General features: G+C 37.6%; 1 protein-coding gene and 1 long non-coding RNA gene across 5 annotated transcripts in view; one reads left to right on the top strand and one right to left on the bottom strand.

The window, feature by feature from the left end:
• LOC124799283 overlaps nt 1–19,468 on the bottom strand; it is a 746,007-nt gene that overhangs the window by 12,477 nt on the left and 714,062 nt on the right. For all 4 annotated transcript variants that reach the window (XM_047262858.1, XM_047262862.1, XM_047262859.1 and 1 more), the window contains one exon: nt 13,322–13,423. In XM_047262858.1, the coding sequence (XP_047118814.1) occupies nt 13,322–13,423 (102 nt within the window). The remainder of the gene's footprint in view (nt 1–13,321; nt 13,424–19,468) is intronic.
• The window catches only part of LOC124799284, a 45,519-nt gene that overhangs the window by 12,061 nt on the left and 13,990 nt on the right, over nt 1–19,468 (top strand). The gene's annotated exons all lie outside the window — the stretch shown is intronic.

Genomic DNA, 19,468 nt, shown 5'->3' with positions numbered 1-19,468 from the left:
CTCAGGTGTTGAGAGGGATCCACATATTGTGACGTTAAGGAAGGAAAAAGATGAAAGTGGAGATGTCAGAGCAGTAGGTCAAAGACAGTATAGTGATAAGTACTATGGCAGCTGATAGAAGGATAGAGTGCGAAGTAAATATGGATTAAGAGGGAAGAAATGAAAAGTCGAGAAAATAGTGCACACACACACACACACACACACACACACACACACACACACACACACACACACAGAGAGAGAGAGAGAGAGAGAGAGAGAGAGAGAGAGAGAGGAGGGAGGGAGTGAGGATAACTGCAGGAGGGTGGTAGGATGCAATCAGATATCGGAAGGCAAGTTCCCATTTTCCGATTTCAGGAAAATCCAAATGGCCTGTGTATTGTAGCATGAGTCAGTCTGTACAATACGCTCAGCAATAAAGTACTTGATATCGTGATATCCACAAGATGGATAGGTCTTCTGTTTGCATTCAGTGTTTAGCTGGTTTAGTGGTGGTAATTCCTACATATTGGACAAAGAGTAAAGGAAGTGACAGTTCTGAAAGCTAATTACAGTTTTTTCTACTTCAAACTGTCTATTCGCAGTACTTGAAATTTCACATCCTAAGTATAAGTACTGTCTTCTGGTGTATTTTTAGTTTTCTCAAGGTGGATTTTTCTTTTGTTACCATTTAAATGTGGAACCCCCCCCTTCCAAGAACCATGGACCTTGCCATTGGTGGGGAGGGGCTTGCGTGCCTCAGCGATACAGATGGCCGTACCGTAGGTGCAACCATAACGGAGGGGTATCTGTTGAGAGGCCAGACAAACGTGTGGTTCCTGAAGAGGGGCAGCAGCCTTTTCAGTAGTTGCAGGGGCAACAGTCTGGATTGACTGATCTGACCTTGTAACACCAACCAAAATGGCCTTACTGAGCTGGTACTGCGAACGGCTGAAAGCAAGGGGAAGCTACAGCCGTAATTTTTCCCGAGGGCATGCAGCTTTACTGTATGGTTAAATAATGATGGCGTCCTCCTGGGTAAAATATTCCAGAGGTAAAATAGTCCCCCATTCGGATCTCCGGGCGGGGACTACTCAGGAGGAAGTCATTATCAGAAGAAAGAAAACTGGCGTTCTACGGATCGGAGCATGGAATGTCAGATCCCTTAATCGAGCAGGTAGGTTAGAAAATTTATAAAGGGAAATGGATAGGTTAAAGTTAGATATAGTAGGAATTAGTGAAGTTCAGTGGCAGGAGGAACAAGACTTTTGGTCAGGCAAATACAGGGTCATAAATACAAAATCAAATAGGGGTAATGCAGGAGTCGGTTTAATAATGAATAACAAAATAGGAGTGCAGGTAAGCTACTACAAACAGCATAGTGAACAATTTATTGTGGCCAAGATAGACACGAAGCCCACACCTACTACAATAGTACAAGTTTATATGAAGAAATGTATGATGAAATAAAAGAAATTATTCAGATAGTGAAGGGAGACAAAAATTTAATAGTCATGGGTGTCTGGAATTCGGTAGTGGGATAAGGGAGAGAAGTAAACGTAGTAGGTGAATATGAATTGGGGCTAAGAAATGAAAGAGGAAGCCACCTGGTAGAATTTTGCACAGAGCACAACTTAATCAAAGCTAACGCTTGGTTCAAGAATCATGAAAGAAGGTTGTATACATGGAAGAAGCCTGGAGATACTGACAGGTTTCAGATAGATTATATAATGGTAAGACCGAGATTTAGGAACCAGGTTTTAAATTGTAAGACATTTCCAGGGGCAGATGTGGACTCTGACCACAATCTATTGGTTACGAACTGTAGATTAAAACTGTAGAAACTGCAAAAAGGTGGCAATTTAAGGAGATGGGACGTGGATAAACTGACTAAACCAAAGGTTGTACAGACTTTCAGGGAACAATTGACAGGAATGGGGGAAAGAAATACAGTAGAAGAAGAATGAGTAGCTTTGAGAGATGAAGTAGTGAAAGCGGCAGAGGATCAAGTAGGTAAAAAGACGAGGGCTAGTAGAAATCCTTGGGTAACAGAAGAAATATTGAATTTAATTGATGAAAGGAGAAAATAATAAAATGCAGTAAATGAAGCAGGCAAAATGGAATACAAACGTCTCAAAAATGAGATCGACAGGAAATGCAAAATGGCTAAGCAGGGATGGCTAGAGCACAAATGTAAGGATGTAGAGGCTTATCTCACTAGGGGTAAGATAGATACTGCCTACAGGAAAATTAAAGAGACCTTTGGAGAAAAGAGAACCACTTGCATGAATATCAAGAGCTCAGATGGAAACCCAGTTCTAAGCAAAGAAGGGAAAGCAGAAAGGTGGAAGGAGTATATAGAGGGTCTATACAAGGGCGATGTACTTGAGGACAATATTATGGAAATTGAAGAGGATGTAGATGAAGATGAAATGGGAGATACGATACTGCGTGAAGAGTTTGACAGAGCACTGAAAGACCTGAATCAAAACAAGGCCCCGGGAGTAGACAACATTCCATTAGAACTACTGACGGCCTTGGGAGAGCCAATCCTGACAAAACTCTACCGTCTGGTGAGCAAGATGTATGAGACAGGCGAAATACCCTCAGACTTCAAGAAGAATATAATAATTCCAATCCCAAAGAAAGCAGGTGCTGACAGATGTGAAAATTTCCAAACAATCAGTTTAATAAGTCACGGATCCAAAATTCTAACGCAAATTCTTTACAGACGAATGGAAAAACTGGTAGAAGCTGACCTTGGGGAAGATCAGTTTGGATTCCGTAGAAATATTGGAACACGTGAGGCAATACTGACCCTACGACTTATCTTAGAAGACTTAGAGAAAGCTTTTGACAATGTTGACTGGAATACTCTCTTTCAAATTCTGAAGGTGGCAGGGGTAAAATACAGGGAGCGAAAAGCTATTTACAATTTGTACAGAAACCAGATGGCAGTTATAAGAGTCGAGGGACATCAAAGGGAAGCAGTGGTTGGGAAGGGAGTGAGACAGGGTTGTAGCCTCTCCCCGATGTTATTCAATCTCTATATTGAGCAAGTAGTGAAGAAATCAAAAGAAAAATTCGGAGTAGGTATTAAAATCCATGGAGAAGAAATAATAACTTTGAGGTTCGCCGATCTCATTGTAATTCTGTCAGAGACAGCAAAGGACTTGGAAGAGCAGTTGAACGGAATGGATAGTGTCTCGAAAGGAGGATATAAGATGAACAACAAGAAAAGCAAAACGAGGATAATGGAATGTAGTCAAATTAAGTCGGGTGATGCTGAGGGAATTAGATTAGGAAATGAGACACTTAAAGTAGTAAAGGAGTTTTGCTATTTGGGGAGCAAAATAACTGATGATGGTCAAAGTAGAGAGGATATAAAATGTAGACTGGGAATGGCGAGGAAAGCGTTTCTGAAGAAGAGAAATTTGTTAACATCGAGTATAGATGTAAGTGTCAGGAAGTCGTTTCTCAAAGTATTTGTATGGAGCGTAGCTATGTATGGAAGTGAAACATGGACGATAACTAGTTTGGACAAGAAGAGAATAGAAGCTTTTGAAATGTGGTGCTACAGAAGAATGCTGAAGATTAGATGGGTAGATCAAATAACTAATGAGGAGGTATTGAATAGGATTGGGGAGAAAAGAAGTTTGTGGCACAACTTGACTAGAAGAAGGGATCGGTTGGTAAGACATGTTCTGAGGCATCAAGGGATCACCAGTTTAGTATTGGAGTGAAGCGTAAAGGGTAAAAATCGTAGAGGGAGACCAAGTGATGAATACACTAAGCGGATTCAGAAGGATGTAGGTTGCAGTAAGTATTGGGAGATGAAGAAGCTTGCACAGGATAGTGTAGCATGGAGAGCTGCATCAAACCAGTCTCAGGACTGAAGTCCACAACAACAACAACAAATGTGTATTGTGATTTATGACACTAGGAGTAACGACTGTGACAACTTTAAATTTTGCCCTACATGTTTAAAAAAATCTTAATTCATCAGAGACGTTTCATTACTTTTCAGCACAATCTTCTTTGATCTACCTGTGTATTTCTTGTATCTCTCTATGTTCTTCATCAAGGTGTCATAAAAGAGAGAGAAATCAACATGTTCCGACAGACAATAAAGAGAGTTTCTCCAGTAGAGCTACCAAAGTTACAGTGTTGATGTAATAACTTTCAGAGATTTAGGTCATTTGATCATGGAACGAGAGGAAAACGTAACATACACAAAGAACTATATTTTTTTGCAATGGACTCAAATTGTACAACCCCATTGCTCAGGAACTGGAAGAGAGAAACAAAACTAACATTTTGAAAATGGAAGTTAAAGCAAACCTCTCAAATAATACAAACTATAAAATAAAAGATTACTTAAATAACACAAATTAGGGACTGGAAAAAATTAAAAAAACTATACATCTCTGTTTTTCCACAATACAGGGTGTTACAAAAAGGTACGGCCAAACTTTCAGGAAACATTGTTCACACACAAAGAAAGAAAATATGTTATGTGGACATGTGTCTGGGAACGCTTACTTTCCATGTTAGAGCTCATTTTATTACTTCTCTTCAAATCACATTAATCATGGAATGGAAACACACAGCAACAGAACGTACCAGTGTGACTTCAAAAACTTTGTTACAGGAAATGTTCAAAATGTCCTCTGTTAGCGAGGATACATGTATCCGCCCTCCATTGCATGGAATCCCTGATGTGCTGATGCAGACCTGGAGAATGACGTATCACAGCCGTCCACAATACGAGCACGAAGTGTCTCTACATTTGGTACCGGGGTTGCGTAGACAAGAGCTTTCAAATGCCCCCATAAATGAAAGTCAAGAGGGTTGAGGTGAGGAGAGCGTGGAGGCCATGGAATTGGTCCGCCTCTACCAACCCATCGGTCACCGAATCTGTTGTTGAGAAGCGTATGAACACTTCGACTGAAATGTGCAGGAGCTCCATCGTGCATGAACCACCTGTTGTGTCATACTTGTAAAGGCACATGTTCTAGCAGCACAGGTAGAGTATCCCGTTTGAAATCATGATAACGTGCTCCATGGAGCGTAGGTGGCCAAAACTAAAATGAGCTCTAACATGGAAATTAAGAGTTTCCGGACACATGTCCACATAACATCTTTTCTTTATTTGTGTGTGAGGAATGTTTCCTGAAAGTTTGGCCGTAGCTTTTTGTAACACCCTGTATACTGTCAGACTATAATATATGTTTGTGGTTCAGACTGTAATATATGTTTGTGGGGCAAGATTCTAAGATTGTCATTTTTGATAAGTGATTCTGAAAGCTTGAAAATGTATCCTGTCCCAAGAACTAAATTTGCACAAAACTTACTGTATCACAAACAGTTCATAGGTATCCACTCAAAGCTTTTAAGTATATTACTTTGACACCTAAGTGGTGAGCATAGTTCATTAGTTTATGCTAAGTTCATTTTTTATTTTATTTCTATGAATATTCATACTACCCTTTAGGTTCAGCGATCTGAAATTACTTCCTTGTTATGATAATATCCAGGGTATCCAATGAGTTGCAAAAATATTTCTATTCATGTGTCAACTGTCTTAGTGTTACACTGAAAATTAAAAAGAAATATGGCAGAAAAATAGGAAATAAACTTTGAACAATGTTTATTCAACAGTGATGCCACCTATTACAATTTGTTTGCTTAGAAAATTTTACATCTGGCCTTGTAAATGGATTTATCCATCACACAGAGCCAACATCTGAGTTCATACAACCATCATGAAATTGGTCAGGACAATCGACTTTTTAACAGCCCAGGATTGGGCCAAGATGGTCTTCATTATCGTGCAGCCATGCAACTGAACTACAGGACTCTTAATTCTACAGTTGCTTGTTGTGCTCTGCAGTACCCTGTAGAATTACAAAAGGTCCTAATTCCTGGTGTGGTCTTGTTTTCAACTTCGAAATTTCACACCTTCTTTTTCCTTTTTACTTGACTGGTGCATTTTGGTCCATAAATGAAAACACGTGTGGTATAGCATGGCCATGTTCTCCAGCAGCTATTAAAGTAGCTTGGCCATGTAAACCAGAAACTCAGCAAGTCACCATGTATCTTCTTCGTCCACAGATAGTAAACTACTGATGTGATTATATTGTGTAACAAGGGGAGGGGGCATCCTCGTGGGATCTGGTCAAGTTTACTACAGCCATGTTTAGGTTGTAATGAGAATTGTTTTGGGATCCCTATGCCAGTATGTTGGCTTTTTAACACCTTAGTAAGGGCTGCATGAGGGAGTGACAGAGAAATGATTGGGAACTTTATATGGGATCAGTTCTACAAAGATTTACTTCCATCTTGACTGCGTGGCAGCACTAAACCTGCCTCTGCATTAAGGAAGTAATGTAATATCCCGCAAGCAGTGTGGAAACCAAATAAATCCAAGTTACTCAGTAACTGCTAAGTTTACAGTATTGCAGTTCTATACCTGTGTAGCACATTTGCAGAAATAATTACTGGAAATATGTGAGAATTATTGCAAAGAATAATACGTCCACACTTATCCCCTGTTCCTATCCTTCTCGCCCCTCCTTGCTGTCAGCTATTAACAGCAAGGGCGACAAACACATTTCTCACATTCGAATGTAATAAATGTTATTTATTTGAAAAGCCATTATTTCCATTTTCACATCAACATACATACAATCATGCACATTCCTGTGTAAATGTTATGGCTTTGATCACATACCAAGAGGTAATACTTAGCATAGAATTAAAATATTACATTTTCTGTTGAAAGAGGGAACTGAATAGTAGACTTCAGCTGGAAATTATATGGGAACTGTGGCTTATGTGAAAGATCACCATTATTATAATAATCCGTCCAAACCGGCCTCGGAAGGCCTAACTGTACCGACCGACCGCCGTGTCATCCTCAGCTAATAGGCCTCACTGGATGCAGATAAGGAGGGACATGTGGTCAGCAAACCGCTCTCCCAGCTATTGTCAGTTTTAATAAATGTAAACATGGTCCGTAGTAGGCTGTAATGCAATGTTTATTTAATCATGGCTACTTTTTATTTGTAATTAAGACTGATTTGAAAATGACATGAAATACAGATGTTACAAATGTGCTTGACAATGAAGCTTAGTTGAAATTAGCTAATTGCACAATTAAATAAACACTGCATTACAGCCTACTAAGGGCCCAAGTTTATGCTTATTAAGCATTTGGAGGCTGTGATCCCCAGAAATACATTTTTTTTTTTTGTTTTCAGTTCTCATGAATGGGGCCACTACTTCTCAGATGATGACAAGCAGATACTTCTATCTGCTGTTAAATTCTTGGGATTACAGCTTGACAATAAATTCAACTGGGAGGAGCACACCACAGAACTGCTGAAGCATCTAAACAAATCTCTATTTGCAATGCAAATTATGTCAGACATAGGGAGATACAAAAATGAAAAAGCTGGCTTACTATGCTTACTTTCACTCCATAATGTCATATGGGATTATTTTTTTGGGGTAATTCATCAAGCCAAGCTACAGTTTTCCGGGCACAAAAACGTGCAATAAGAGTTATATGTGGTGTGAACTCAAGAACATCCTGCAGAGGCCTGTTTAGGGAACTAGGGATACGAACTACTGCTTCCCAATATATTTATTCCTTAATGAAATTTATCATTAAAAATATATCACTTTTTCAAACCAACAGCTCAGTTCATAGGATCAATACTAGAAATAAGAATAATCTTCACAAGGATTTAGTCACTTACTCCTGTACAAAAAGGTGTGCATTATTCAGGGACACACATTTTCAATAACTTACCAGCAGCCATAAAAAGCTTAACAACCAATGAAATTCAGTCTACTGATAAATTTCTCAGTAGAACCAACTGCTTTTGTTTGTTAGTTTGTGTGTATGTGTACTGTAGTAGTTCTGTTATATGTTTAATACCATATAAATAAATAAAAAACATTTTTTAATCCGATCATTCCACTTGCGACCTGTGGAAGGTACATTAGCTTATTTGTTTTAGTTGCAAATATTTGTAATGTATTATTGTTTTTCTGACATGTTCTGCATCCTGGAGGACCTCCTCACTATGGATCAATTGGAATGAAAGTAAGTCTAATCTAAATCTAATCTAATCAGTCAAGTAGCTGCTAAATTGACTTCACAAGGCCTGAGGACACCCCGCTTGACAACAACGCTCAGTAGCCTGGACAGTCACCTATCCAAGTACCAGTCAAGCTCGATAGCACTCAACTTCAGTATCTGATGGGAGTCAGTGTTACCAACTGCGGCAAGGCTGTTGGCCATTATCAGGATAGCTCCACAAAAATTATTATTACAAATTAGCAGTTAGGAGCTACCTAGTTTCTTTAATAAACAATGATGTACTTCAGTCCTCAAAAATATGAAATGTAAGGCTTAAAATGAAAGATGTCATCAACCATTTATGTAAACATTTCCACTGTTGAATTTAAAGTGAAACAGAGGGTATAAGTCACTGATCTTTTATGGGCAGGAGTGGTGTTCAAATCCTTGTCTGACCATCTAGACTTATTTTCGTGGGTATGCCACTTCTTCCCCATCCTTGTCAAACTGAATTAGTGCTCTGTCTCTTAACAATGTATATGTCAATAGCACCTTACATTTTTTGTAGTTTTAATTCCCTCCTGAAAGTTACCACTACACATATGACACAGGTAATTGCTGTTATATGATCTCGTACACTTCACAGATTGATTTTGACAAAAACTATTACTTGTATAATTGTGTTTATTGTAATTAGTTCTCCATTTTTGGCTGCTTAGCAGTTCTGCATAACCAAATCTATATGGCTAAAAAGAGTTAATTTTTCATGGACAGCTGACTCAGAAAGGAATAACAAATTTCTCAAAATGTAGTATTTATCTTTGTGCCAGTGTTTGTCAATGTACGTCTCAGTTTCATTCTGCTAGCAACACATGCAAACCAGTCACATTGGCATTACATATGCTCGGTGTATGCCACTTCTGCACCAGTGAGAATCTCATGACCTGGGACATTATTTGATGGTAGATCTTATATACATTTTATATGTGTTGTCTTGTATTTGCAACACTTTATGTCAGACTGGCAGAATGACAGTTTTGGCTCCACTGGTATGTTCAAAGTTTTTGAAATGTTTGGCTGCAGAATAAGCTTCTGGTGGTGCTGGTGATTTTTCAGTTTCTCAAGTTAATGAACATTTGCTGAAAGGAGAAGTTTTCATTATTTAATGGGCTATACTTTTTCTTTCTATTATTCTACTACACATTATTTGCGAACAATGGAGAGTCCAGGTTGGAAAAATGACAGTATTATGAAAAGGATAGATTGTTACTCACTATATAGTGGAGGTGTTATGTTGTAGACAGGCATAACAAAATGGCTGCTAAACAAGTAAGCTGTCAGCCAAAAGGCCTTCTTTTGAATTTCACAACATACACACACACACACACACACACATTCATGCAAACACAACTCACATACACATGACCACGACAGAGTTGTGTTTGCCTGAATGTGTGTGTATGTACATTATCCAATTCAGAAGAAGGCCTTTTGGCTGAAAGCTGACTTGTTTAGCATTAATTTTGTTATGCCTGTCTACAACTCAACATCTCCACTATATAGTGGGTAGCAATCTATCATTTTCATAGTACATATTTTTAAGTTTATTGTTAACAAAAATTCTTTATTAGATTATTCGATTAACATCTCTTCTGAGTTTTCTTTACTTTGATCATAAGTATTATGTTGTCTGTGAACCTTAGACCTGGTATCCGATGATGCCAGCCAGCGAGATGGTGCGGTGGTGAAACACTGGACTCCCAACTTGGGAGTAGAGTGGTTCAAATCTCTGTGTGACCATCTAGATTTAGGTTTTCTGTGACTTTCCTAAATTGTTTAAAACAAATTCTAGGATTGTTCCTTTGAAAGGGCACATCTGGTTTCCTCCCTTTTCATGCTTTTGCACCATCCCTCATTACTTCATCTACATCTACAAACAAGACTACTCTGCAATTCATAAGTAAGTGCCTTGCAGAGGGTTGATTGAACCACCTCCGAGCTCTTTCTCTACTGTTCAACATTTGAACAACGCACGAGGGGAGAAAGTTGGTGATTGATATTTTGAAAAGCTCTCACCACAATAAAATATGCCTTTGTTTTAATAACTTCACCTCAACTTGTGTATCATATCTGTGATGTCCTTCATCAATCCTATATGATATGGATCCCATACCATGCAGCAGTACTCTAGAAGAGATCGGACAAGCATAGTGTAGGCAGTCCATTTAGTAGATCTGTTGCAACTGCTAAATGTTCAACTGTTTTACTTCCCCCACAACATCATCTGTGTGAATCTTCCAGTTTAAGTTATTCATAATTGTATTCCCTAAGTACTTAATTGAACTGACAGCCTTTAGTTTTAAACAATGACAATTAAAGATTGGAATGTCAACAACATAAGAAAAAAGATAGATTGCTACTGTCACCGAAAGATGACACATTGAGTTGCAGAAAGGCACATCGAAAAGAATGTCACACATTTAGCCTTTGGCCAAAGCTTTCCTCAGAAAAGAAATACACACACATTCATTCACACAAGCAAACACACCTTATGAACATGACTCCCGGTGATGGCAGTCATGTATGTGTGTGTGAGGTGTTTGCATGTGTGAACAACTGTACGTGTGTGTGTGTGTGTGTGTGTGTGTGTGTGTGTGTGTGTGTGTGTGTGTGTCCTTTTCTGAAACCATATAGCCATATGTAAAAGGAACACGGGACTTAAAATCCAAATCATAATACATGAAAAGTGTGTGTGCAGAAAACAACTCAAATAATTGCAGTAATAATAGTCACTGTAATTCATATAGCTTGTATATAGTGTCCTGTTAAAAAGTGAGACTCCAGTGCTACAGTCAGGTTTTAAAATTAAATGCAGTTCACAAAGTATTACACATAGTCAGAAATTTTCTGTAAAAACTAGAAGGAGCTATCCAAAAGATAAAATGTTAGCTACTTCTGCAATTTTATTGTATACCTTTATGCTTCAATAATGTACTCCCTTCTGTGCTGTGTTCAGATTTATTTTATCTTTGTGATGGTCATGTTTTTTTCTTGTATCACAATACGTACTGTGTCTTTTCTAAATTGTATGATTTTTTGTGACAAATCACGGAAGTGAGAAAATGTATTGGCATCGCATGGTGAGGATCCCTGACAGTTGGAATAAATTTCTGTAAGAGCATCTACTCATAATTCTGAGGACCCTCTTCTGTGCCACAAGGACTTTATATGCAAGTGACTGGTTTCTCCAGAATATGATGCCATATGCCATAAGTTTGTAAATGGAAATTTGCAAAGGTAGAGTTGGTTGGTACAATAGGTTTATGAAGCGTAATGACTTAGTATGCAAACCAAAATATCTCAGAAAGAAAGCAAGTTCAGATGATGATTTTCAGGGATTTTATAGGTCAGTTCGGTTTTACAAACTAAGAATGTTTTTAGGCAGTTGACCCTAAATAATGAAAAGTTAGGTCATCCACATGAGTGCTAAAAGGAATCTGCTAAACTTCGGTTACACGATAAATCAGCCAAATCCAAAGGCCGTAAATTCAACTAAATACCTAGGAATTAAAATTATGAACAACTTAAATTGGAAGGAACACACAGAAAATGTTATGGGGAAGGCTAACCAAAGACTGCGTTTTATTGGCAGGGTACTTTGAAAATGTAACAGATCTACTAAGGAGACTGCCTACACTAAGCTTGTCCGTCCTCTTTTAGAATACAGCTGTGTGGTGTGGGACCTTTAGCAGATAGGATTGACGGAGTACACTGAAAAAGTTCAGAGAAGGGCAGCACGTTTTGTATTATTGTGAAATAGGGGGGAGAGTGTCACTGAAACAATACAGGATTTGAGGTGGACATCATTAAAACAAAGGCATTTTTTGTTGCGGCGAAATCTCCTCACGAAATTCTAATCACCAACTTTCTCCTCTGAATGGGAAAATATTTTTTTGACACTGACCTACGTAGGGAGAAACAACCCATGATAAAATCAGGGAAAGACATAGGTGTTCGTTCTTTCCGCGTGCTATACAAGATTGGAATAATAGAGAATTGTGAAGGTGGCTCAATAAACCCTCTGCCAGGCACTTAAATGTGATTTGAAGAGTATCCATGTAGATGTAGATATGCAGCTTTGATTATTTACAGATGCAATTGAACAAATGGCAAAAACTTCCAAATTACACTTCTGGAACCCAAAGTGACTTTTATTAAGAATATTGTGTTTATTACCATGATCCATAATCCTCTTGTACATAAGCTTATCCAGAACTTTAGGAAGACTTGTTGGCAGTTTAACTCGCTGATATTTGGAAATCTCAGATTTATCATCCTTTTTGAAGAGTGGTGTGTCAGTTGTATGTTTGAGTTATAGAGACAGTACCTTGATTCAGAGACTCATTCAATATGTGACAATGAACTTTAAGAATAAATTTACATACACATTGATTGTTATATTGTCCACATCAGTGACATTTTTGTTTTCCATTTATTTTATTCATTTCTTAATCATTTCTGTTGTGATACGGGGCACAGGTATTTGGCTGGCTAATTTTGATCTGTACTGATTTTATAGAATGTTCAGGGCTTCAACCATAGACCATTTACAACCAGTCTGATCAGCCACTGTCCAAAAATGGTTGTTGTACTATCAAAAAATGGTTGTTGAAGATACTGGCAACTATTTCATCTTTTTCTACCACACTGCTGTTATAACTAACTTTGATACTGCATATATACTCCGAACTTTTGCATGTCCGCCTTTTTAACACCTTCCCAATTGCTTATATTTTATTATTTGGATCTGATGAACATGCTCTTGGATTTTTAAATCACATTATTTAGCATTCTATACTGTAATGTGTAGTGCTCTGTGGCCCAAGGTTTATTGGAATTTCTGAGAAGTAAAAGATTTACAGGATGTTTTGACTCCTTTAGTGAGCCACTGTCTTGAGCAATCACTAAGTTTGTTACTTTTTGACATTCTCTTAGGAAATATAGCTTCAAACAGGGCAACAAATTCAAAATTAAATTTATCATTGGCATTTTGAACCTGATACGCTTTGTTCCACTCCAGCTGCTGCAAATGTCTGCTGAATATCTGTAAATTTCACTGTTGATTAACGTAAAGGTTGGTTGATTTGGAGAGTAAAGGGACTAAACAGCAGGATCATCAGTCCCTGATTAACGTAAAGCAGCAGTGTTTTATTGAACTACAACCAACAAAGAATTATGTGGAAAAATACATACAGAAGTTTCCATTGCTGTGTTGTTAGTCTCACACTGTGCTTCAAGCGCCTTCTTTGTTTCAGAAATGGGTTCACGAACTTGAGCAATGCTAACGTTGTTGACCTAGAATCAAATTAAGCATACTATGATAGTCATCCATTTATTACTTAACAAGCAAATATTTGGCATAAAACTGAATCTTTGCACTTGATTTACTTCATGTCATCTGTGATAGATTATATAAAACTAAAACAGAGAATGGAGTAATTATTTTTCTGAAAAACAGGTCACATCCCCTCACTCATAAATAGTAAGAAATGATGAAAAATGCAAACTGGATAGAATTACACTTTTTTATTTATTTTTGTTTATTTATTTATTTTTTTTTTATTTGGCCAGTTCTGTCTCAAATGAAAGGGGGTTAAATCTGCAGGTCAGTTTCCTGTACCAACTTCACAAGAGATAATAAGTAATTCATTAACTCCACCAAAGTCAAACAAGCGTAAGACTTGTGTGGAGATTCATTCCTTGTGATATGGTTCATACAGTGAACCAATATTACTTAACTGCTATAATTTTACTGTTCTTCATCTGATAAGGATAATGAGAAACCTGCATATAGTTACAACTATGGAAACTGAAAAACTAATAAATACACACATTTAAATTGTGTTATTAGTAATTCAAGACCCATATATAATTTTGTAGAATTACCACACATTTTAATGTAACAAATTAGTTCTCATTACGAAGATGGTTGTCAAATCTATTAAAATGTTTGACAGTATAACCGATTTTTTGACTGCTAGTTGTATAAAAGCTCTTTGGCTGCTTTAACTGGTGTGCATTATCTTGGAAGCCACAGAATAGGCATGTGACATCTGGAAGTCTTTGTTCCTCTGTTTTTTTTTCTGCTAGGCAGGAAACATAATATTATAATATTATGTTAAGGTAGAAGATACTGTAAGAGTATCAAAGATGCAAATAAGTGTGGCTTAATTTTTAGTTTCTACAGTATGGTAATTCTACACTTACAGCTGTATACGTTATTACACAGGTTAAAAACACCACCACCTCTTTTATTAGTCAGCATTTTGAACGGCTCCTTTGCGACTAACACGTTTGTAAGTTACAAGGAAATATACCAGTAGAGTTAAACATTCATACTGGATAGTTCATCATAATGAAGAATCTTAAGGATTAGTGCAGTGTAATGTATAGTGTCTCCCAAAATGTATCCTCATTCCCAGTAACAGACTTGTGACAGGCTACATTTAAACAGGAAGTATGATACAGTTTGTCCCTATCAGGTGAGAAACTTTATGAATGAAAAAAATAAAATAAAGTATTTAAATACAAAGATTCAGAAGTTAATTAACATGAGACCATAATTTGACATGTGAAACTAAATACAACTTTGAATAATGAATATACACCACATAGTTTCATACTGTTGCACATGTTTGCAATACTGTGATAGTCTTAATTCATTCATATCTGAAAAATGAATTCCTGTTTCTTTCCAAGTAATCCTGCCATACCAGAAGCAGCAGCACAGCTATTCTTTTCCTTTTATGTATATTCTATTGCATGCATTCGACTAAACATGACCTTAAAATATTTGAACAACTGAAATAGATTTCCTATTCTCACTGCTCCTGTTTGTAACTCATTAATAATCCATCACTTTCATCATTACTTAAACAATAACCTTTTGTGACCTACTTTGCATGTGGTTATTAATTTAGCCTTTTGATTATCTACTAAATGTGAGATATCTTTTGACATGTCTTGCTAGTGGTATAAGTGGAAGAGAGAACACTAACATCAAGGATCGATGGAACACAAATAAATAAATAAATGTCTGCTGTGTGTTGCAGCATTATTACTGATAAAAGTTAGTCATGCTCATGCTAAACATAGCATCATTTACTTTACAGCAAGGAGTTTGGACAAAGGAGAAAGACTTTAAACCCTAAAATACTACCAAAGCTTTACAGAAAAAGCATTACAAGTAGATAGTGTTAAATTACTTACCATATTAAGAGCACTTTTTCTTGATGTACACAGCAGCCTGGATTTGCATGTGTGCATTTTACTCAGTATAATGTTTGAATTCAGAAATAAGAAATTCAAGAGTAAGGAAATGACTGACTCAGTGCTTTGTGAGATACAGACAGCCTGAACCGGTTGCCTAAAGTACTAGAAAAGAATTACTTTTCACTTCTTATGTTGTGTGAATAATTCCTTGATAGATACAGCAGATGCAAAATGCAGTAATGAAGTACAGCATCATAAAAACATTCACTTCAAAGACAAAATATTAAAATCTACTAGCCAGCTGATGAAACTGCAGCAGTCTGGGTAGATCTGGTAGAAATGAGAAAGAAAACTGTACTGTGTTCCTCTGGAGCACGTCTGTCTCATACAGTACACATCTATACTCTGCAAACCACTGTGAAGTGCATGGCAGAGGGTACGTCACGTTGTACCAGTTGCTAGGATTTCTTCCCATTCCATTTGTGTGTGGAGCAAGGGAAGAATGATTGCTTGAATGCCTCTGTGCATGGCTGTAATTATTCTAATCTTATCCTCATGATCCATATGTGAGTAATACGTAGGGTTTATAGGATATTTGAAGAGTCATCATTTAAAGCAGAGTCTTGAAACTAAGTAGGCTCTCTTGGGGTAGATTTCTTATATCTTCAGGAGCCTGCCTGTTCAGTTTCTTCAGTATCTCTTTGACCTTTCCCATGAATCAGACAAACAAGTGACCATTCATGCTACCCTTCTCTGCATATGTTCAGTATCCCTTGTTAGACCTATTTGGTACAGATCCCACATACTTGAGCAATTTTCTAGAATTGGTGACATGAGTGATTTGTAAGCAAAGTACCATCAGCTTTACCCATGACTGAACCTATTTGATCATTACACTTCATATCCCTATAAAGTATTACATCCAGGTACTTGTACATGTTAGCCTATTCCAACAGTGACTCATTGATATTATAGTCGCAGGATACTGCAGTCCAAAATTTTACATTTTACAACATTTAAAGCAAGTTGCCAATCTCTGCACCACTTTGAAATCTTATCAAGATCTAACTGAATATTTATACTGCTTCTTTCAGACAGTACTTCATTATAAATAACTGTATCATCTGCAAAAAGCCTGAGGTTACCATTAGTATTCTCTATAATGTTATTAATACACAACATGAACAATAAGGATCCCAACACACTTCCTTGGGGCTCACCCGAAGTTACTTCAACATCTGACAATGACTCTCCATCCAAGATATCATGCTGCGTCCTCTCTAACAAAATTTTCTCTATCGTCACAAATTTCACTTGATACCCCATAATATGATCACACTTTTGACAATAAGCGTAGGTGTGCCCTTGAGAAGTTCTTAGTGAGTTTTTGCTCCCTGCTTTAGCATTATCCCAGTCCTTAACTTTCTGCATCACTATTCCAAAGAAGGAACTGCTAATTTTGAAATATACTGATGCTTCGTCCTTTCTTGTGTGTTTATCTCAGCTCTGATCTAGTTGTTCAATTTTTGATGCGTAGTAATGTGTCCCTTTGCAACCTCCCACATTTGAAAATAACTGAGTATAATGACAGTGAAAAACTAATGTTTCTGGTTGATGCATAATAAATCATTGCATCAATGTGTTTATGTTTACGACTCAAAAGTGTATTCTAGTATCTGCCGGATAATGCTGTATCATGTGAAGTAACACGGGTTCTCGACAATGGTCTGTTGTTGGTATGAAGTCTGTTGTTTGGTGCAAGGAAACAAAATACACATAGCATGTAAAATGATTCACATATATTCCTATAAATTTAAAATTTTGCAAAAAACTGGAGCTTAACAACAGGCCATATTAATAGGGACATGCTCAGCTGTGAGGTACGGCGTCTACATGGGTTAGACCACAAATCTAAAGGTTCTGGGATCCTCCGAATTGCTCGTACAATTTTCACTGGCAACTGACATGATTTTCACTCCTGTGAACGCTGTTTATATGGAAATATCAAGTGTCACAATGCTTCTGATTCTTCCCACTATAATTGCGTGGATGAATTGGTTCTAGGGACAAAGGACTATCATTTTGGAACATGCCTATTAACAATCCTGACTTTGTTTGAAACATTTTGTTTTCATATAAGACCACCTTTCATCCTTATATATCACGTTCAAATTCAGGGTTCACAACAGAGGTTTAGAACTGAATGACTGATGTGAGCTAAAATTGAGGTAATTGTTGTAACTGCGACCAGGACAGTTGCGGGGTAGCACCGATGGAAGGTGCAGCGGTACCCGCGGAGAGGCCCGCGAACAATAACACAACAGAAAAGGATGGATACGACCAATGTAGGACAGGATGAATACGACAAGACCGAACAAAAGAGTCACAAGGAAACAAACTCGTACACGAACCAGGAAGAAAGCAGTCTAGCGCAAGCGAGGTGTAAACCGACGTAAGCGAGATTAGACTGCCTGGATGAGCGAGTGGCCGGCGCTTAAGTACACTCTCAGGGGCACCGCTATTGGCCGCTGGGACCATGTGTTCCACTGTGGCGCCCCCACACTAAAAGCGGGCCAGGAGGCGTGCGCCACCGCAGCTTGCGGTGCAGAGACCTCTATGGGTCTTTGACGTCCATGACGTCCGGCACGGATTCAAATTCCGCGGCGTACCAGAGTAATACCCAATACTGTTGCAAAAATATTTAAACTTTCTATTCATAAGAGCAACTAAAGTCTATGAATACTGAAACCATCAACAATTTATAATGCAAAAATTAAAATTATGGACACATTCTTATGCACTATATGAGAGAAAAGTTTGTCATAATGTTTTGTGCTGTAAATGTACAGTGTAGCCTCATATTGAAATGAAGCATAGATGATAAACAGTTCACAAAACAAGAGATCTTTTGAAACGTGTGAAGGTAAGATAAATAGATAAAGCAACTAATGAGGAGGTACTGAATCAAACTGAGGAAAAAAGAAATTTATGTCACAGTTTGAGAAGGGACCAGTAGATACTACGCAAGGTGCAAAGGAGGAAAGTATGGAGGTAAAAATTATGGAGGCACACCTAGGCAAAACAAAGTAGGCCAGGTAAAATGAATGTAGGCTGCAGTAGTTATTCAGAGATGAAGGGGCTTGCACAGGATAGACTAATATTGAGAGCTGCATTAAACCAAATCAGACTGAAAACAAGAAAAACATCAATGACAGATTTTGTTTGCTATGTTCTTTGTAAAAAATTTAATACACTTATATCTACTATATTTGCAAGGTGATCTTTGGACGACTTCTTCTTTGGATCTACACAAAATAAAGGAGAAAAAGAGCTACAGTAAAAGTCTGTACACAAGTCTAAGGAACATAAGAGCCTAGCTCATGAGAACAAGCAGCTAGTGATGTGTACCACAGATGGTAAGTAACTGGTGAATAAATGTCACACTGACATAGTGGTAAGGATGCTGAATAAAAGAATGAACTGCAAATGGCAGTAAAGTTGCATCCAGCCATTCCGATTCAGGTTTCCCGTGATTTCCCTTAATTGCTCCTGGCAAATGCTGGGGTGGTTACTTTGAAAGGTTATGGCCAATTTCCTTTCCCATCCTTGACACAATCCAAGCTTGTGCTCCATATCTGATGAACTCTATGTCGACAGGACATTTAATAGTACTCTGAATCTTAAAAATTAAACCACTCTAATTTTCCAATCTTTCCATATACCCTTGTCTTTTCTGATTACAGATTTGTAGTGACTTTACATCCCTCCAGCATTTGCACATCTGGCTCTTCTCCGCTTGTACTTTGTATCGATTTCTTTTAGTGAATAAATGAAAAGAAACGCCAAAGTCTAGAAAGGGAACCATGTTTTATGATTTTTGCTGCTATCAGACTGTTTCAGTTGTTTCTGTTTTGGTCAATGGTATTTATATTATCAGACAGAGTCTCTGTCAGATATCCTTATCTGTCTGTCAATCATCGCCACCATCATCATCACTGTTCTGACATAGGTATTCTGCTAACATATTTTGCCGTCTTACAAGGAGTTGTAACTTTTGTCTGATTGATTCTGCAGTATATATTATTCCTTCTTGTATATCTACATAAGGCAATATATAAAAATCCAACT

Source organism: Schistocerca piceifrons, chromosome 5 (genome assembly GCF_021461385.2).
Source record: "Schistocerca piceifrons isolate TAMUIC-IGC-003096 chromosome 5, iqSchPice1.1, whole genome shotgun sequence".
NCBI lineage: Eukaryota > Metazoa > Arthropoda > Insecta > Orthoptera > Acrididae > Schistocerca > Schistocerca piceifrons.
The sequence above is the reverse complement of the archived record's forward strand: the minus strand, read 5'-3'. Positions and strand labels throughout refer to the sequence as shown.